Source organism: Heptranchias perlo, chromosome 14 (genome assembly GCF_035084215.1).
Source record: "Heptranchias perlo isolate sHepPer1 chromosome 14, sHepPer1.hap1, whole genome shotgun sequence".
Taxonomy (NCBI): Eukaryota; Metazoa; Chordata; class Chondrichthyes; order Hexanchiformes; family Hexanchidae; genus Heptranchias; species Heptranchias perlo.
The window spans coordinates 72,387,684-72,409,277 of record NC_090338.1 but is presented as its reverse complement, the minus strand read 5'-3'; the positions used below and the strand labels follow the sequence as shown (position 1 = coordinate 72,409,277).

General features: G+C 46.3%; 1 protein-coding gene across 1 annotated transcript in view; it reads left to right on the top strand.

Annotated features, from left to right (window-relative positions):
- The first annotated feature begins 9,439 nt into the window (after positions 1 to 9,439).
- The window catches only part of lcp2a (lymphocyte cytosolic protein 2a), a 184,405-nt gene continuing 172,250 nt past the window's right edge, over positions 9,440 to 21,594 (top strand). The window contains exon 1 of the mRNA XM_067996567.1: positions 9,440 to 9,716. Within this exon, the coding sequence (XP_067852668.1) occupies positions 9,639 to 9,716 (78 nt within the window). The 5' untranslated portion in view covers positions 9,440 to 9,638. The remainder of the gene's footprint in view (positions 9,717 to 21,594) is intronic.

Here is a 21,594-nt window from a genome sequence, read left to right as displayed (position 1 = left end):
CGGGGACAGAGGATAGTGTGTCGGGGAGGAAGGGCAAAGAATACTGTTTTGGGGGAGGATCGTGTGTTGGGGGTCAGAGGATCGTGTGTTGGGGGTCAGAGGATCGTGTGTTGGGGGTCAGAGGATCGTGTGTTGGGGGTCAGAGGATCGTGTGTTGGGGGTCAGAGGATCATGTGTTGGAGGGGCAGAGGATCGTGTGTTGGGGGTCAGAGGATCGTGTGTTGGGGGTCAGAGGATCGTGTGTTGGGGGGGCAGAGGATCGTGTGTTGGGGGTCAGAGGATCGTGTGTTGGAGGGGCAGAGGATCGTGTGTTGGGGGTCAGAGGATCGTGTGTTGGGGGTCAGAGGATCATGTGTTGGGGGTCAGAGGATCGTGTGTTGGGGGTCAGAGGATCGTGTGTTGGGGGTCAGAGGATCGTGTGTTGGGGGTCAGAGGATCATGTGTTGGAGGGGCAGAGGATCGTGTGTTGGGGGTCAAAGGATCGTGTGTTGGGAGTCAGAGGATCGTGTGTTGGGGGTCAGAGGATCGTGTGTTGGAGGGGCAGAGGATAGCATGCTGGGGGAGGGGCAGGCGATAGTATGTTGAGGGGGGGCAGATGATAGTATGTTGAGGGGGGATGTGTTGGGGATGGGCAGACGATTGTGGGTGGGGGAGGCAGAGGATACAGTGTTGGGGGGGAAAGAGGATAGTTTGTTGGGGGGAGGTGGTAATAGCGACCGGGGGGCAGGCGATAGCGTGGTGGGAGGGCAAACAATAGCGGTGGGGTGTGCAGGCGATAGCGGTGGTGCAGGGGCAGGCGATAGCGGTGGGGGGAAGGTTGGCTTTAGCGGTGGGGGGTGCAGGCGATAGCGGTGGTGTGAGAGTAGCGAAGACGATGGGGGAGTGGCAGGCGATAGCGATGGGGGTGGGGCAGGCGAAAACAACGCAGGAGGGGACGGCGATAGCAGTGGGGGGACAGAGGGTACTGCAGCAGACATGACATTTTTTTGCTCCACAAATGGGTAAAAAAATCTTTCTGTCATGTTTTCTGAGTGGCTTCCATCAGTCCCTTTAGGGATAGCAGATTTGACCGCTCTACGTTCAGTTCTACTGTGCAGAACTTCGCAATGGAAGACCAAAGTTGCACTGAGGTCCTAAGTGCATCATAGCACCCTGATTTCAATGTATGCACGAGGCTCCCGCCTGACCACCAAAATCAGGTCATGCTCGAAATTCGCTTCAGGCTGAAACTCAGTACCAACTTCCTCTTTACCCCAATTTGCATTTGCATCACGCTGAAAAATGGACGGGTTTGAGACGGAAATCCCCCCACCCCAGTGTTCAACATCAAAGGAAATAAACTGGTATATATTAAACAATCAGGGATGGAAATTAATCTTGTGCGGTAGTGCAAATCAGGCGGTATTGAATCAGACACCTGTTATACTCCCCATCTGATATTCAATTCCTTCCACTACAATGGAACGGAATATCTGGCGGGCCGTACAACAAGTGGCCGATGCCAGACCGACTGTTCTGAACCACTGCCCAGCACGATTTTCTATCCCTTAGAGTCGGCTTAGTTGATGGAACAGATTATGTCTCAAGTCGAACGACTGTGCAGTAAGCACCCTGGGAGGCTGCCATTTTGAGCTCCCTCAAGTCCAACGAACGTCTTCCTATCTTTGCCAAATTTTCCATACGTTCTTCCCTCTGCTGTAACCATTTACATCTCCTCTGGACCCATCTTTTGCTTCTTTACTTGTCCCATTACTACCCCCTTTTGCCTTGCACCATCATCCCTTTTGTCATTTAATCACTCGTGTTCTCCACCCTATCAACGACCGTCCCTTTTGTTCTTTCCCTGCCCTCTTTTCCCCTGGCTCTGTACTTGCTTTAAACACCTTCCGGTTCTGACGCAAGGCCATCGACCTGAAATGTCAACTGTATCTTTCTCCACAGATGCTGCCTGATCTGCTGACTGTTTCCAGCATTTTCTGTTTTCATTTCAGATTTCCAGCATCTACAGTATTTTGCTTATGTTTTAATTACCCTTTTACTGTTAGATATATTGTTCCAGTACTAAACTGAACTAATGTGGTACCACAGTGCAGAGAAAAACTAATTTTTCTAATAATTTCCTCTTCATTTACAAATAATACCTAAGCTTGCAGTAAAGATAACTCATACTGATATGTGTATTTGCTTTATAGGGATGTCACCAGATTGGACATAGTGTTCTCTCCCCCCTCGCCCCCATTTCTAAAGGTCAGCTAATTCCAACTTTGGAGATTTTTTAGTCACAGTTGTAGTTTTCGGACTTGGTCTATTTTGACATAAATCTGCTTTAGCGATGCCTTTTCAAATCAAGTGTTTTTTTCTGAGTAATGTTGGGATAGAACTTCCTGGCCTCTGATGAAGTAAAGTTGCAGTTACCTGGGCAGGCGGAGGAGGAATTTGGAGCAGGATCCAGCCTATGCTTCTTGTGTCCTCCTCCCCCTGCTCCCCATATTCATGTCAGAAGAGGAGGTGGGAGTCCTTTTTTCATACTTGTGGAAGCTGCGTTTGATGTCACTCAGTGGAAATCCCGCCAGTTTTGTAACTTGCCCGGTTCTCCCTCCCCTATGGAGTGGCAAGGTGCTGCTCTGAAATTCCTCCCCTCTCCCCAACCCCCCCCCCTCCTTGCAGGGCGGACACGTTGGTAGTGACGCAGGCCCAAGGATTCAGTTCAGGGTCAGCACAAGGGCAGATGGGCGAGTGAAAGTCCTGCCCCGCCAGGCTTCTGGCAGTGCAGCAGCCGTCAGGACTATCGAGGCTGTTGTCTGTAGCACCTGCTGAACCATAATGACTTACCTGGAGGCATCCATTTTGTCTCAGATTCCATATTGAAATAATATACTTGTTTCTTATACTTATTTGCCTGCATAACAATAGTCAGTGCGTTTCAAAGCAATTCATTGTATGTGAGGCCTTTCTGAGAGATCTGATAAGACGGTATATCAATGCGAGTTTTTTTTCTCCAGGAAGAGTTTGCAGAGAAAGCTAAAAATTGATAAAAATGGAGAAAATAGAATATGAAAGTAAACTAGCAAGAAATACAAAAACAGATTGTAAGAGCTTTTCCAAGTATGTAAAAAGGAAGAGAGTAGCAAAAGTAAACCCTTAGAGGCTGAAACAGGAGAAATTATAATGGGGAACCAGGAAATGGCAGATGCATTAAACAAATATTTTGTATCTGTCTTCACAGTAGAAGACACAAAAAGCATACCAAAAATAGTGGGGAACCAAGGGGTAAATGAGATTGAGGAACTTAAAACAATATCACCAGAGAAAAAGAACCAGACAAACTAATGGGATTAAAAGCCGACAAATCCGCTGGACCGGATGGCCTACATCCTAGGGTCCTAAAAGAGGTGGCTGCAGAGATAGCGGATGCATTGGTTATGATCTTCCAAAATTCTCTAGATTCTGGAACGGTCCCAGTGGACTGGAAGGTAGAAAATGTTACCCTGCTATTCAAGAAGGGAGGGAGAGAGAAAACAGGGAACTAAAGGCTAGTTACTCTGACATCAGTCGTTGGGAAAATGCTGGTATCCATTATTAAGGAAGTGGTAACAGGACACTTAGAAAATCATAATGTGATTAGTCAGAGTCAACTTGGTTTTATGAAAAGGAATTCGTGTTTGACAAATTTGAGGCTGTAACTAGCAGGGTAGATAAAGAAGAACCAGTGGATGTAGTATATTTGGATTTTCAAAAGGCATTCAATAAGGTGCCACATAAAAGGTTGTTAAATAAGGTAAAAGCTCATGAAATTGGGTGTAATATATTAGCATGGATAGAGGATTGGTTAAAGGACAGAAAAGAGAGAGTAGGTATAAACGGGTCATTCATATCTAGGCAGGCTGTAACTAGTGGGGTGCCACAAGGATCGGTGCTTGGACCTCAGCTATTTACAATCTATATTAAAGACTTAGATGAAGGGACCAAGTGTAATGTATCCAAGTTTGCTGATGATACAAAGCTAGGTGGGAAAGTAAGCTGTGAGAAGGACACAAAGGGAGAAAATTTGGATAAGGGCCGTTTTTGGGCGCGAGTAATGTGATGCGCTGTTACCCCGCACCCAATGACCCCTGCACAGGCAGGACTCGAGTTTCGGCTGGCCCGAGGACTCACCTGCAATCAGCGTTCCATTCCGGACCTTGCACGTGGAATCAATGCAATTCGCACTTTCCACCAGCAGGGGATGCCCAATCTCTTAAAGGGAGGACGTTTCTTAGAAATTTCTTAAAGGTAGCTGGTACCTGTTACTTGCTGAAAATAACAGTCTACTGTCTGCAAGGAGTCTAAACAGAGATCAGACATCGCACACATAAAACACAGATGCAGACCCCATCCCTATGTTTACACGCTGATGAGTTATGTTAAAACATTGAATAAAGATTGCACATTACTAAATCCCACACCCTCCAATCTGCATGCCAGACCTCACCAATCTGCCGATCTGAGTTGGTACCAGGCCTGTGAGAGTGCATGCACCAAGGTTCTCTGCTGACGCACTAGAGACATTGGTGCAAGAGGTGAACAGAAGGAGGGACATCCTATATCCGCAGGGGTGGTGGGGGGGGGGGATCAAGAGGACCTCCAGACATATATCCAAAAGGCAGTGGGAGGCAGCGGGGAACAAAGTCAATGCCAGGCGCACAGCATCATGAACATGGATACAGTGCAGGAAGAAGTTCAATGTGAGTAGTCAAAGTGAGTGAGGTCAACTGTCAAGTGTCGTCTCCTACCAACTGCACCACGCACTACAACCCCCATCACCAACATACCAACAAACTCTTTCCATCAGTACTCAACTCTTCCAACCAGATGCTTCCTCTCACCCTTACACATTACCATTGTTTTAAGCCGCCCACCCACAACTCACAGGCCACACACAGTGGCATCTATTCAACCATGACAGGCACATCACCCAGACACACGTCCCGCTTTCTTGCAGGCGAAGGTGGCGCATATCAGGAGGCAGCTAGTGGCAGTGGCATTTAGTCCCTCGAGCCTGTTCCACCATTCAGTGAGATCATAGCGGACCTGTGACCTAACTCCATATACCTACCTTAGTATCCCTTAATACCCTTGGTTCACAGAAATCTATCAATCTCAGATTTAACATTCACAAGTGAACTAGCATCAACAGCCGTCTGCAGAAGAGCGTTCCAAACGTCTCCCACCCTTTGCGTGTAGAAGCATTTCCTAACTTCACTCCTGCACATCCTGGCTCTAAATGTTAGACTATGTCCCCGCGTCCTAGTATTGAAGTCGAGGAGAGCTCCAAAAACAGTCACAAATGTCTCGGCAGCCAGAAGCAATAATCCAGCCACTAACTTGTAAATCCTACATGATCCCTTTAAATAGCACTGGTGGGGGTCCTCCAGGCACTCTAAGACACGTTCAGATGGTCAGGGTTAAGACTCTGCATTGAGTTGAGCGTTAAGTCCTAAAATGGTGTCTATCACTTTAAATCAGCGTCGCTCGCTGATTGTATCAATTTTCTCCCTACTTTACATGATTCCAGCATCCGTCACCTGTGCCTGCGCTAACTTCTATACCAAGATGGCGTCTGGTGCATGTCAAGCTGGAAACATGTGTATGCACCCAAGACGTATCTTGGATGTCAGAGAGACCGTGTAGCGCCGAAACAACATAGTGCCCAAAGAGTCTGCAAAAGGATATAGACAGGTTAAATGAGTGGGCAAGAAGGTGGCAGATGGAGTATAATGTGGGGAAATGTGAGGTTATTCACTTTGATAGGAAGAATAGAAAAACAGAATATTTTTTAAATGGTGAGAAACAATTAAATGTTGGTATTCAGAGAGACTTGGGTGTCCTCGTACAAGAAACACAAAAAGCTAGTATGCAGGTACAGCAGGCAATTAGGAAAGCAAATGGCATGTTGGCCTTAATTGCAAGGGGGTTGGAGTACAAGAGTAAAGAAGTCTTACTACAGTTGTATAGGGCTTTAGTGAGACCTCACCTGGAGTACTGCATACAGTTTTGTACTCCTTATCTAAGGAAGGATATAATTGCCTTGGAGGCAGTGCAACGAAGGTTCACTAGATTAATTCCTGGCATGAGAGGGTTGTCCTACGAAGAGAGGTTGAGTAGAATGGGGCTATCCTCGCTGGAGTTTAGAAGAATGAGAGGTGATCTCATTTAAACATATAAGATTATGAAGGGGCTTGACAGGGTAGATGCTGAGAGATTGTTTCCCCTGGCTAGAGAGTTTAGAACTAAGGGGCATAGTCTCAGGATATGGGGTCGGCCATTCAGAACTGAGATGAGGAGGAATTTCTTCACACAGAGGGTTGTGAATCTTTGGAATTCTCTATCCCAGAGAGCTGTGGATGCTGAGTCATTGAATATATTCAAGGCTGAGATAGATAGATTTTTGGACTCTAGGGGAATCAAGGGATATGGGGATCAGGCAAGAAAGTGGAGTCGAGATCGAAGATCAGCCATGATCTTATTGAATGGCGGAGCAGGCTCGAGGGGCCAAATGGCCTACTCCTGCTCCTATTTCTTATGTCCTTATGTTCCTGCAATGATGGTTTTATCTTGACAAATCAGTTGATATCACCAGTCTAGGCCCCATGTGCTGTGTAACTGTCCATGTAAAGATCTCATCCAGTCAGGCTATTGGGATACATGTGATGAAGGAAATGTTCAAGGGCATTGCAGAGTTCAGTGGAATACTCACTCTTTCACAATGCCTCCCTGTACTAACACCAAAATATCATCTCAGGGTTATATATGGGATCAGCTCCCGCCTATTCGTACAGATTATTTGGTCTCCATGCCCTTTCATTTTGGTGCAACATTTGATGACTACTGAAGCTCCTTGGACCGTCTTTGTTGAATCAATGCTTTTAGCTTTTAAAAGACTTGTGTGATTTTCTTTGTATTATTATTATTTGCTCGGCATGACACGGGCAAGCCCTCAATTATTGCCTACCCCTAGTTGCCCTGACAACTGAGTGGGTTGCTAGGCCACTTCAGAGAACATTAATGGCCAACCACATAGTGTGGTCTAAAAATAATGTGTAGGGCAGGCCGGGTAAAGGTAACAGGTTCCTTTCCATGAAGGAGGCTGGTGAACCAGTTAGGTTTTATGACAAACCAGCAGCTTTCATGGTCATTTTTTCTGGTGCCAGCTCAAAGATGACCAGATTTATTGAATTCAGTTCTTGCCATGGTGGGATATGAATTCATGATTCCGGTACCATGACCACTACACTACCGTAGCCAAGGGTATGCTTCATGGGTGTCAGCTATATCCAGTTAACTCTTATGGATGCCTAAATTTGCGCAAGGGTGTTGTTGAGCCACTCACATTGCTATTCCCAATGTGCTGCTATGGTAGTTCGATATGGCCAGCACAACTCTATTACTGGAGCAGACTTGAAGACAATCCTACTTGTCAGTGACGGCCAAGCACGCTCAGGGAATAGGTTAGAGGAAATCCCATAATAGATTCCTCTGCAACAACCCAAATCTAACACTTTAATGCTTGAAATGTGTCCATCGAAAGAGGTAGTGAAATAGCGAGTGGTCCACAGAAGTGTGCCATACCCTTACACATTCCCATCAGCACTCAGTGGGCTGGCAGGAATGCCAATACAGCGTTCAAACATGGTGATGGTGCACTCCCTTACTGTGCGTCTGCTGTATGTTCACCACTATATGTTTACGGACGCTCACAATCCTACCAGGTTATGGCCAACTACATCATTCGGAGTAGAGGGATGGATCTTGACCAAATACGTTATAGCATTCAGCGCCCTAGTCTTCTAAAGGCTGCGCTTCTCACAATTGCAGCCTCAGAATGACTTTGGATAACCTGAAGAGACGAATTACCTGTGCATTAAGCTCCAGACCTAATCAAGGCCAAAATGGACTACCTTGGTGTAGAGCTGCACAAAGGCTTTGTGCCTCTTTCGACTAGAAGGGCTTGTTGGTAAATCGGGCCAACTTCCAGTATGATCTGTATAACCTGATAGAACAGCATGATAGAGTAGTGGGGTTGCCAATCCTTCGGGGTTGTCCAGGAGTCTCCTAGAATTGAGGATCTATTTCCTGGGCACTGCTGCGTACGACCCGGGAGAAAACAGTCGAGTTGATGGGCATTGCCAATGCACCAATGAGAGGAGGCAGAGCTTTGACGGGCAGGCATGGAGGTCGATATAGGCACAGGGCGGGGGTGAGTTTCTGTGAGCAGGTTAGGCTGTGCTGGAGCCTGTGAGCACCATAGGCAGTAAGGATTAGATTGTAGCTCTACATTTAAAGCATCTGAACTCATTGACATCTGTGACTAAAGATCACGTGTCCAAAAACATCTGAACCCCTCAATTCTATTCTAGTCTGTAACTCTGTTGGGTGTCTGTTATTCTATATATAATTAGATTTCAGCCTTACTCCCAGGCATCCGTTACTCTGTATATGAACCATCTGAGCCCCTTAAGTAGATTATTACCTGTACGTTATATAAATCACCTCAACACCTAGGTTAGATTCTAGTCTGTAGCACACTCCTGGGTATCTAATCTATAACATATTAAAAATCTTACATCTGCATGCTCTTCCTCATTTTTTTCCATTATAAATTCCTGTGTCCACATTTACAATGGGAGCCACATATGTAAACTTGCCACGCTGTAATTACACTGTTCTGTCATCGGAGGTGCTGAAGTGCCACCATTGATGGGAGAGTGTAATTACAGCATCACAAATTTGCACTTTACATTATAAGTGTGGACTTAGGAATTTATTACGGGGAAAAGTTGACAGGAAGTGCTTGTAGACACACGTTTATAAAAATATTATAAGGACAAAATGTATGACATTTAAAAAGGGTACTGAATTATGTTTGCATGCCCATGTTAAATTATCCTGTGCCCTCTAACCCTGCTTCATCTGAAAGATTCTTGACTTCCCATGTCCAAAGCTGAGAAAAAATGACTGGTATATTCTATATGTAAATCAACAGAATCCCTCCATTAGAATCCAATCTGTAACTGTTATAAATCGACTGAGCCCCTTGATTTTTACAAAATTCTTTCCCAGGATGTGGGCATCACTGGCAAGACTAGGATATGATCTTTCGGGGTTCTGCGCTACTGGGCAGAATATACACCTACCACATTTAGTTTAGCTAAGTTTGTTGGGCTCAGAGCTTTAAATAATTAATTATTCAACTTATTTAAGCGAGGGCTTTGCTTGGAAGGACAGCTTCTGCTAAACTTCCTCATGATTTCTATAGAATAAGGAGAGGAAGTAGCAAAGGAAATTAGTAGAGTCCATTTCTGTGCAGAATTCCTCAAAATAACATTTAGAAGGAAGTTAGGGTATAGTTTCACTGCAAGAATTGCAGTTAGCATTTACTTTTCAGCCTACATTTTATTATTCTAAAGAGCAAACCATACATTTACCGTATAAAGTACCTTAGTTGTTTTATTCATCGTTCAGCACCCTACGCACTTCCTTTCTAGGTACTGTGGAGGTTGTGGTGTGCGACAGGAAGAGAAAAGACCAGTTATTCTTTTCAGCTGCAAGTTACAATATGAAATCAAGTGAAAAATAAACGGAGACTTGGCAACGAAAAGATGGCTTTCAGAAACCTTCCAAATCGCAACGATGTGATTCAGTGGTCCCCCAATCATTTGGCTGACTATTTCAGAATGGTAGGTAGAACCAAACAAGACTGTTCCTTCTCGTTCTCTCTTGCTCCATCTATCTCCATGTAACAATGTGTATTCAATTATACAGGCTGATTAGCTGGCTGACAAGTAAAGTAAAAATAACAAGCTGGCAAAGATCGTTTCAATGTTTGGTTTTAAAATGTTGTGCAGTTTTTATAATGTGAGAACATGAACTTTGCCTTTGTCCATGCCTTTGTTAACTCTAGACTCGACTATTCCAATGCTCTCCTGGCCGGCCTCCCATCTTCCGCCTTCAATAAACTTGAACTAATCCAAAAGTTTGCTGCCCAAATCCTAACTTGCACCAAGTCCCATTCACTCATCACCCCTGTGCTCACTGACCTACATTGGCTCCCGGTCTGGCAATGCCTCACTTTTAAAAATCTCATCCTTGTTTTGAAATCCCTCCATGGCCTCGCCCCTCCCTATCCCTGTACCCTCCTCCAGCCCTACAACCTTCCGAGATCTCTGCCCTCTTCCAATCCCCGATTTTCTTCCCTCCACCATTGACGGCAATGTCTTCAGCTGCCTAGGCCCTAAGCTCTGGAATTCCCTCCCTAAACCCCTCACCCTCACTACCTCTCTCTCCTCCTTTAAGACACTCCTTAAAACCTACCTCTTTGACCAAGAATTTGGTCACCTGTCCTAATATTTCATGTGGCTTGGTGTCAAATTTTGTTTGATAACGTTCCTGTGAAGCTTCTTGGGACATTTTACTACGTTAAAGGCGCTATATAAATGCTAGTTGTTGTTACAGTTGAGACTACCCTGATGATTAAAAAGATAAAATATCAGTTTTACTAAAGACGGTCTCTCTTATATATTATTTTTTTGTTTTCCAAGATTTTAACTGTAATGAAAACGTAGAAACATTACATTTTACATCCTGTGTCAAACCATTGTGTCAGCTAAAAGGTTTTGCAATAAAAATGCTTAAAACGGCAACCAGTTCACCAATAACCAGACAGAGTAGCACATTGTGAAATTTTTATATTGTTTTTATAACTATTGCAAAAGGAAAACCGTTACATGAAAAAAGCCTTTTAAGTTGCCTTAAGCTAATGATACTTGACCTACTACCACCGAGAGATAAGTATTACAACCTGGAGTTGTGGTATTTCTTTTGTTTAAATATGAAAAATTTGGCTTTACTGTTAAGTGCTGCATTTTGTTTGTAAATATAAAAAGATCTCATGCCCGGTTCGGATTTTGTGAGTGAGATACTCCTGCTAATTGTAGGTGAATATTCCAAGTGAATAGTTATCATTTTTATACCAGCAGCACAGAAATAATATTTGGTGAATTAAACAGAAATTACAAAACGGAAACAGGCTGCGCGGCACAACCAGCCCGTGTTGGTGTTTATCCTCCATGTGAGCAGTATCCTAATCCCATTTGCCCACCCTGTTCCCATATCCCTTCATTCCCCTTTCCTTCAACCACCCATAAAAACCTATTCTTAAATGATGACGTGGGAGCAGATTTTAACTATTGGTCAGTTGACCAGCGGAGTGTATCATCAGGGTCTGATAGTGTGGACAGTGGGCCCAGTCCATTATGAGTGTCTGGTCTGATAGTGTGGACAGTGGGTCCACTCCATTTTGAGGGCCGGGTCTGATAGTGTTGACAGTGGGCCCGGTCCATTTTGAGGCCTGTCTGATAGTGTTGACAATGGGCCTGGTCCATTTTGAGGGTCTGGACTGATAGTGTGGACAGTGGACCCGGTCCATTTTGAGAGTCTGGTCTGATAGTGTGGACAGTGGACCCGGTCCATTTTGAAGACAGGGTCTTGTAGGATCTTAATGCTCCTAGATCTGTGACTCGACCCGATCATAGAATCATAGAATGATACAGCACAGAAGGAGGCCATTCAGACCATCGTGACTGTGCCGGCTCTCTGAAAGAGCTATTCAATTAATCCCACTCCCCCGCTCTTTCCCCATAGCCCTGCAAATTTTTCCCCTTCAAGTATTTATCCAATTGCCTTTTGAAAGTTATTATTGAATCTGCTTCCACCGCCCTTTCAGTCAATGCATTCCAGATCATCACAACTCGCTGCATAAAAAATGTTTCCCCATGTCGCCTCTGGTTATTTTACCAATTACCGTAAATCTGTGTCCTCTGGTCACCGACCCTTCTGCCACCAGAAACAGTTGCTCCTTAATTATCTATCAAAACCCTTCATGATTTTGAATACCTCTATCTAATCTCCCCTTAACCTTCTCTGCTCCAAGGAGAACAAACCCAGCTTCTCCAATCTCTCCACATAACTGAAGTCCTTCATCCCTGGTACCATTCTAATAAATCTCTTCTGCACCCTCTCTAAGGTGTTGACATCATTCCTAAAGTGTGGTGCCCAGAATTGGCCACAGTACTCCATCTGGGGCCTAACCAGTGTTTTATAACAGTTTAGCATAACTTCCTTGTTTTTGTACTCTGTGCCTCTATTTATAAAGCCAAAGAATCTGTATGCCTTTTTAACAGCCTTCTCAATTTGTCCTGCCACCTTCAAAGACTTGTGTATGTGCATCCCCAGGTCTTTCTGTTCCTTCACCCCCTTAAAAATTGTACCATTTAGTTTATATTGCCTCTCCTCATTCTTCCTACCAAAATGAATCACTTCACACTTCTCTGCGTTAAATTTCATCTGCCACGTGTCTGCCCATTTCACCAATCTGTCTATGTCCTCCTGAAGTCTGTTACTGTCCTCCTCACTGTTTACTACATTTCCGAGTTTCGTGTCATCTGCAAACTTTGAAATTATTCCCTGTATACCCAAATCCAGGTCATTAATATATATCAAAAAGAGCAGCAGTCCTAACACCGACCCCTGGGGAACAGCACTGCATACTTCCTTCCAGTCTGAAAAGCAACTGTTCACCGCTACTCTCTGCTTTCTGTCCCTGAGCCAATTTCGTATCAACGCAGCGACGTCCCTTTAATCCCATGGGCTTCAATTTTGCTAACAAGTCTATTATTTGGTACTTTATCAAATGCCTTTTGAAAGTCCATATACACAACATCAACTGCACTACCCTCATCAACATCTCTGTTACTTCATCAAAGAGCTCAATTAAGTTAGTTAAACACGATTTGCCTTTAACAAATCTGTGCTGGTTTTTATTTATGAACCCATATTTTTCCAATTTTGTCCTGGATTATTGTCTCTAAAAGTTTCCCCACCCCTGACGTTAGGCTGACTGGCCTGCAGTTGCTGGGTTTATCCCTGTCTCCTTTTTTGAACAGCGGTGTAACCTGTGCAATCCTCCAGTCTTCTGGCACCACTTTCATATCTAATGAGGCTTGGAAGATTGTGGTCAAAGCCAATCTATCCTGGATTCTACCTGGTGGACTATTAGTGAACGTCAATGACAGTTTACCAGAAAAGCATTTATACGATGTTTGTCTGGGGAGTGGAGCTCAAAACTTCGGGGTGATCAGGTCCCTTAGTCTTGGCAGATACTCGATGCATCACTTGTCCTTCTTCACCAGTGTCTCCTTCTTCTCTGGCTATCCTGGATTCTACCCGATCCTTACCCTCTTCTCCCTTTCAAATGTATACCATGCATCTTAGTCAGAAAGGGATAGGCCAGAAGTCTTTTCATGTGTACAGCATAACCCCTAGATCAAAGGGAATAGGCCGATACTTTCTAGACAATTTTCCCGTCCAATCTGCCCAAGTTGAGCTTGATGTTTGTTCCACCACAGCCATTAATCTGTTTACTCAGTTCATTCTTCTGTACACAGCTATTGTCTGGTAACCTCCTTACTGATTAAATCAGTCCCAGGTTGCTTCAATGATTAAATCAGACACAGGTTCCTGCAGTCCCTCCTCAGTGAATGTAGATGAAGTCCAATATCCACGTTCATATCGTTAAGTCTGAGCAAACTCCCCATACAAGTAATCAAAGCAATTAATGCCCAAAATCGTGTAACAGTTTTTTGCAACGCAAAGCATGCAAGTCCTTAATATATTGTCTAAGAGTTTGTCTCACAACACCAATTAAAATGATCAAGATAAGAATCATAATAAATTGGATCACCACAAACAACATAGACATAATCTTAATCCACGGATGTTGCCCGACATTGTGTGCAGTTTAAAAATTAAAATGTAATTAGAATGTATATTTACAGACAGTTTCTCACGTTTTCCATCATATCGCCACCCCCCCACCCTTACCAAACGTTAGACTCAGTTAACACTTAGCAGATTGTTCCTTCGTCAAAGGACCGGGGGGACAGGACAGGTGATGATAGCGGGACTCCTCTGGGTGTGAGCACGCTGGGCAAGGCAGCTGATGGCTCACTCAGCGGGACCGTCGCTTTGGGGATGGTGGTGTTGGACGATCGTCATTGCTCTCGCAGCTCAACATCGGTGCAGGTGGAAATCGGTGGAGAAGGTACAGTTGATCCTGTGTTGGAGGGATACGCTTTCAGCTGGTTAACATGAAACCACTTGTCCACCCTTGGCTTGATAGAGACCTTATACACAGAAGGGCTTGCCTTGTCAATGATGGAATACGGTCCTCTAAAGTTTGACGCAAAAGGACCAGTAGCATCATACACTTTAACCATAACTTGTTGGCCAACATCCCATTCCATGGGCCGAACTTTGGAGTCAAGATACATTTTATTGGCTTAGAGGTGGCAATGTTGGTCACGGTGAACAGATGTATCTGAGACAACTGGTCAACCAACTGTTATACATATGCCTCCTGAGTCAAAGCTTGAAATTGTGGTTCAGACATATCCATGTAAATGAGATGTTCTGGAGTTCACATGAGGTGGCCAGTCATAATCTCACGAGGGGAAAGTCTGGTAGAGTGTGAAGGGGCTGATCTGATAGCCATAAGGACTAGGGGTAATAGTTGATCCCAGGTCCTATAGTCCTGGGTGATCAGTTTCTTTAACACATTCTTATGGGTTCGATTCATACGCTCGGCTATGCCAGATGAGGTAGGGTGATGGGTATTATGAAAATGGTTCTGAATTCCGAGAAGGTGCATCGCATGCTGCATTACCTTCCTGGTAAAATGGGAACCTTGATCAGAATAAACAGACCGAGGGAGGCCCCACCTTGTGAACACATGCTGAATCAAAAGTTTGGCCGTAGCTTGGGCAACAGTGTTCTGAATTGGTAAGGTCTCTACCCATTTGGTAAAAGTATTCACAACTACCAGTACATACTTGTTACTCTTGTGGAGGGTGGAAAAGGTCCTATGTAATCTGCAAATTCATCCATGGCCCTGGAGACAGATGGATATAGCGAAGGAAAGCTTTCTCGGTATTTGGGTCTGGGTTATGTCGGGCGCAAATAAGACAGTTCTGGCAGTAACAGTTCACATCAGTTTTACACCCGGGCAACCAGGCCAGTCTTGTAGTTGATTTAAAGTAGCAGCCTGTCTCGGATAACCAGTGCCTCATGCGATTGATACAAAACTTGGCCCCAAAGTGAAAAGGGGACAACCCATTTGCCTTCATTGAATAACAAACCATTCCTTATATTCATGGCTCCGGCATCCTTCTCGTACGCCTTAGGGAGTGCCTGTGTGGCTTCTAGGGCCTGAATAGTCTGTCAAATCACCGTGTCATCTGACTGAAATTGATTAAGATCTAATAGGGCAGGTGTAGGTGCATTATTGATCACGCATTCAGGAGAGACACAGGCATGAGGGTCCCAATACTGACCATTCTCAGCCCCATTTTGGCAAGTTCATCAGCCCGAGAGTTGCCCCCCCCCTGTGGTTTCATTTTCGTATTCGCCTTAACCTTGTGAACTGCTACAGTTCGTGGACGGCAAGATGCAATGTCGAAAATATATTTTAACATAGGAGCTGAAGGTTGGGGCTTTCCATCAGCTGAGATAAACCTCTCAGGTTTTTCACAGATCTGCAGGTACTACGTTAAAGGCTTACAACTGTACATGGAATCAGAGTGTACAGTGAGAGACATGAGGTATGCCACAGCGCCTAGTTCAGCAACCTGTGCTGACAACAACAAAGGGCATTTTAAAGAAATCTCCCTCTGGGATTCTGGTGCATAGATGTAACACGCTGACCCTCCACGACTTGGCTGGAACCATCAACAAAGATGGGGGTGGAGTTTGGAATCTCCCCCACCTTAATGGGTCCCAATGTCCCAGCTGAGTTATTTATCTGGCAACAATGAGCATCGCCCTGATACAAGAGGCTATTGGCGAGGAAAGGGGGTGATTGAGTATGTTTGACAGTGATATCCCTGCCCCTGTAAAAGGAGTGTCCACTGTGCCAAGTGGATGTTAGAGACAGACCCATCCTTCTGTCGCCCATCCAACAAGAGCTCGGTTGGGGTACGTGAGTTGAGAAGGCAGAGTGGATCCAGCACAACTACGTATGAGAAATGTTGTACTGCCCAAAATGTGGCCAATAAATGTTTCTTGCAGGTGGAATAGTTCACTTCAACTAGGGTCAGCACCCGAGACCCATGCGCTATCGGACAGAGCTTCTGTTGAGTGTGCTAGAACAGTACAGCTGAGAACGCGAAATCAGTAGCAGCTACTTCTAGATAAAAGGGTTTCTCAGGATCAGCCTCCTGAAGGGGAAACTGAAAGCAATGCCGTTTTGAGTTTCTCCCCGCTTCGGTACAGACAGGAGTGCAGTCCCAAGGGGCATCCTTCTTGAGCAGCGCATAAAAAGGGGCACTTAAAGTTGCAAATCCTCTATAAAACCCCACAAAACAAGGGCAGTAGCTGAGACTGGCATTGGAAGGCTCTGTATAGTCTGAACTTTGTGCTGATCTGGATATCGTCCATCCTTCCCCCATTGTAATACCCTAGAAGGTTACCATAGTTAAGGCTAATTGAGCCTTCTTTAGGTTGACCTTAAACCCTTAGTCTTTTAACAGTTTCAAAAGTTCATCTAGTGGGTATCGGTGTCTGGCGTATGGAGGAGTAGGTCATCCACATAATGGATCAGGGCTCGAGGCTAAATCCCGACAGGGCTTTTGCCATTCTTTGGTGGAATATTGGTGGGGAATTGTGGAACCCCTGGGGTAGGAAAGTCCAAGTATACTGTTGTTTCTTGAAGGCCGAGTCTGATAGTGTCAACAGTGGGCCCGGTCCATTTTGAGGGCCAGGTCTGATGTTGTCGACAGTGGGCCCGGTCCATTTTGAGGACCAGGTCTGATAGTGTCGACAGTGGGCCCGGTCCATTTTGAGGGCCAGGTCTGATAGTGTCGACAGTGGGCCTGGTCCATTTTGAGGGCCAGGTCTGATGTTGTCGACAGTGGGCCCGGTCCATTTTGAGGGCCAGGTCTGATAGTGTCGACAGTGGGCCTGGTCCATTTTGAGGGCCAGGTCTGATAGTGTCGACAGTGGGCCTGGTCCATTTTGAGGGCCAGGTCTGATAGTGTCGACAGTGGGCCTGGTCCATTTTGAGGACCAGGTCTGATAGTGTCGACAGTGGGCCCGGTCCATTTTGAGGGCCAGGTCTGATAGTGTCGACAGTGGGCCTGGTCCATTTTGAGGGCCAGGTCTGATAGTGTCGACAGTGGGCCTGGTCCATTTTGAGGACCAGGTCTGATGTTGTCGACAGTGGGCCCGGTCCATTTTGAGGGCCAGGTCTGATAGTGTCGACAGTGGGCCCGGTCCATTTTGAGGGCCAGGTCTGATAGTGTCGACAGTGGGCCCGGTCCATTTTGAGGGCCAGGTCTGATAGTGTCGACAGTGGGCCCGGTCCATTTTGAGGGCCAGGTCTGATAGTGTCGACAGTGGGCCTGGTCCATTTTGAGGGCCAGGTCTGATAGTGTCGACAGTGGGCCTGGTCCATTTTGAGGACCAGGTCTGATAGTGTCGACAGTGGGCCTGGTCCATTTTGAGGACCAGGTCTGATAGCGTCGACAGTGGGCCTGGTCCATTTTGAGGACCAGGTCTGATGTTGTCGACAGTGGGCCCGGTCCATTTTGAGGACCAGGTCTGATGTTGTCGACAGTGGGCCCGGTCCATTTTGAGGGCCAGGTCTGATGTTGTCGACAGTGGGCCCGGTCCATTTTGAGGGCCAGGTCTGATAGTGTCGACAGTGGGCCTGGTCCATTTTGAGGGCCAGGTCTGATAGTGTCGACAGTGGGCCTGGTCCATTTTGAGGGCCAGGTCTGATAGTGTCGACAGTGGGCCCGGTCCATTTTGAGGGCCAGGTCTGATGTTGTCGACAGTGGGCCTGGTCCATTTTGAGGGCCAGGTCTGATGTTGTCGACAGTGGGCCTGGTCCATTTTGAGGGCCAGGTCTGATGTTGTCGACAGTGGGCCTGGTCCATTTTGAGGGCCAGGTCTGATAGTGTCGACAGTGGGCCTGGTCCATTTTGAGGGCCAGGTCTGATGTTGTCGACAGTGGGCCCGGTCCATTTTGAGGGCCAGGTCTGATGTTGTCGACAGTGGGCCTGGTCCATTTTGAGGGCCAGGTCTGATAGTGTCGACAGTGGGCCCGGTCCATTTTGAGGGCCAGGTCTGATGTTGTCGACAGTGGGCCTGGTCCATTTTGAGGGCCAGGTCTGATAGTGTCGACAGTGGGCCCAGTCCATTTTGAGGGCCAGGTCTGATAGTGTCGACAGTGGGCCCAGTCCATTTTGAGGGCCAGGTCTGATAGTGTCGACAGTGGGCCTGGTCCATTTTGAGGGCCAGGTCTGATGTTGTCGACAGTGGGCCTGGTCCATTTTGAGGGCCAGGTCTGATGTTGTCGACAGTGGGCCCAGTCCATTTTGAGGGCCAGGTCTGATGTTGTCGACAGTGGGCCCAGTCCATTTTGAGGGTCTGGTCTCATTAGCGTTAGGCCGGCAGGCTTTGGGCAGTAATCGAGCTCCCCAGGAGTACCCCACCGCCTTCAGGCCGCTCCAGTATCGGGGGTCCAGCTGGTGTCTGGATCGCTCCAGTATCGGGGGATCTGGCTGGTCTCTGGATCACTCCAGTATCGGGGGTGGGGGGTTACAGCAGGTCTCTGGATCGCTCCAGTATTGGGGGGATGGGGGGGGGTGGTTCTGGCAGGTCTCTGAATCGCTCCAGTATCGGGGGATCTGGCTCGTTTCTGGATCGCTCCAGTGTCGGGGGATCTGGCTGGTGTCTGAATTGCTCCAGTATCGGGATATCTGGCTCGTTTCTGGATCGCTCCAGTATCGGGGTGGGAGGGGCGTCCGGCAGGTCTCTGGATCGCTCCAGTGTCGGCGGGTCCGGCTGGTCTCTGGGCTCCAGTATTGGGGGGTCCGGCTCATCTCCGGGCCGGAAGAAGGGAGGTCAGTCGGGTGGGTGGGGGTTGGGGGGGTGGTTCCATCTTGACGACGGGGGGGAAACCTGAAGCAGCAGTTGCCCAGGCTGGTTTTATGTAGTCCAGAGGACACTTCGGGTCCTCCCGGCCCTGCAATAATAAGCGCAGACTTACCTGTGGGATCCTTTTCAGCTGGACCTCTAGCTGTACTGAACAGTCCGTGCAAGATGCACGCTCGTCCTGCTCCTCTCCTAAAGTGGCAGACGGGGTCTCGTGTACATCATAGAGCCCCAATTAGCATTGTAAATGGGCCCACGGCCTGACTCGGGGAGGGGGGGTGGGGAATCTCTCTGCCTGCCCAGCAGTAGGCCCAGGGGCGGATTGCTGTGGCCACAGCGCTGGCGGGGACAGGGCAGTAAGTCACTCCCCGACATTTCCGGGGCACTATCGCTCTGTTTCCACTAGGCGAGAGGCCTCAGAATCTGTGCCATGGTCTCTGCTCCAATCACTAACTCTGGCAGTGCATTCCACAGCTTCACAAACAAATGTTTCTTTTGCTCTCTGTCCATTTCATCTTCTATCTGTATCCCCTTGTTCTAGACCACTTAACTGGTGGAAACAGTCTGTTTCTGTCCACTCTGTCCCATCCTTCATCATTTTAATCTCTTCTATCAAATAACCCCGTAATCTCCTTTGTTCTAACAAAAGTAGCCTCAATTTCTCAAGTCATTTGCTAAATTAAAAAGCCTTTGATTTTCTGTCAGGTCTTGAAAGTACGTGAGCTTCCTTGTTTGACATTTTTTGTAATTTTTATGAAAGTCTTTAAAGTAATTTTATTGGCTAGTTTTGAAGTGCTGTTGATCAGATGTTGCTGAGCTAACTTCTGAGTCAACACTTGCTTTAAACCACAATTGTTGAATGAGGAATAAAGTCCTCGCTGTAAACTAAAATAAAACGATTGACATGACGCAATACCATTGCTGCAAAAATTAATTGTTGCCGTTTTCACAATGTTAAGTAAAATAAGGTCTTGATAGTCGGCCATAATGGACATCAATCCAACTTTCTTTGGTGCAGACTTGCGCCTATCCATTGTTTTTGCAAACTTAAAATAATTAAGCGCAGGAATAAAATGGTAATTTACGGTACAGCGTAGAAGTGTTCCATCTGCCACGGTATACGTAGGATGCGTGTTCCCCCCTTCCCCAACCCACCACACTCACAGACACAGCCTGTGTGTGTGTGGTTTCCCATATGGTGAACATCTGATCTCAGTTATGCTGTTAGAACATAACGGCTTATTTGATAGAGGTGTCAGTGCAACATTTCCCAGTTGCACATGAGGGACAAGACTGACCAAAAAGAAACTACAGTTAGGCAGTCTGGGTCATTCCCATGCGTCTACTAACTGCCAACTGAAATGTGAAATTTCAGCAAATCACTGCAAATTCCAAGACTCAGGTGGCATGCCTGATATTTTACAGGACCACATGATAATTACAGTTGATGAAGGCCATTCGGCCCATCTTAGTGCACCCATCCAGAGAGACCCCACACTCCTCCCACTGCAGCCTCGAATTGTTTCTGAAATGATTCCAGGGTTTTCACCTCCACTACTCTCTCCGGGAATCCATTCCGTGCATTGATCACTCTTTGAGTGAAGGACTTTCTGATATAAGTCTTACATTTACCTTTTTCTAGTTTGCGTCCCTTTATCTACCTGAATTTGAAATCGAGGTGTCAGCTGTGGCTCAGTGGTCGCACTCTCACCTCTGAGTCAGAAGGTTGTGGCTTCATAGTTCCACTCCAGAGACTTGATCACATACTCCAGCCTGACACTTCAGTGCAGTACTGAGGGAGTGCTGCACTGTCGGAGATGCCGTCTTTCAGATGAGACCTTAAACCGAGGCCCCGTCTGCCCTCTCAGATGGATGTAAAAGATCCCACAGCACTATTCAAAGAGCAGGAGGGTACTCCCCGATGTCCTGGCCAATATTTATCCCTCAACCAACACCTAAAACAGATTATCTGGTCATTATCACATTGTTGTTTGTGGAACCTTGCTGTGCACAAATTGGCTGCGGCGTTTTCTACATTACAATATTGACTACAAAAGTATATCATTGGCTGTAAAGCGTTTTGGGACATCCTGAGGTACTGATAGGCGCTATATAAATATAAGTTCTTTCTTTCTTACGTCTTTGAACCTCCAGGTCTCTCTATTACACACCCTTCAGCGTTTCTCCTTAGTTTTCCTCCCATGCATATTAGTTAGTTGGAACATGCATATTAGTTTCTCTGAGGATATCTACGGAAATGAAAATGGGAAGAGATGTAAAGCGGGCTGTCAATGCGCTTTACACTTTACCCGTTTTACACTATCGCACAAAGTCAAAATGACCCCTTTGTGTCCTACCACATTGTACTACAGTGGGTTGGAGTTCCACTGCTTTGCCCACTCCTGTTGTAGTTGCATTTCCTGCTTTCAGTGAAGATGGAGAGAAATATACTTTCTGGAAGTGGCTCTTCATTGTCTTGAGCCTATGAATTGATGTTGGTGATATTATTATAGAGTCATAGAGTTATACAGCACGGATAGAGGCCCTTCGGCCCATCGTGTCCGCGCC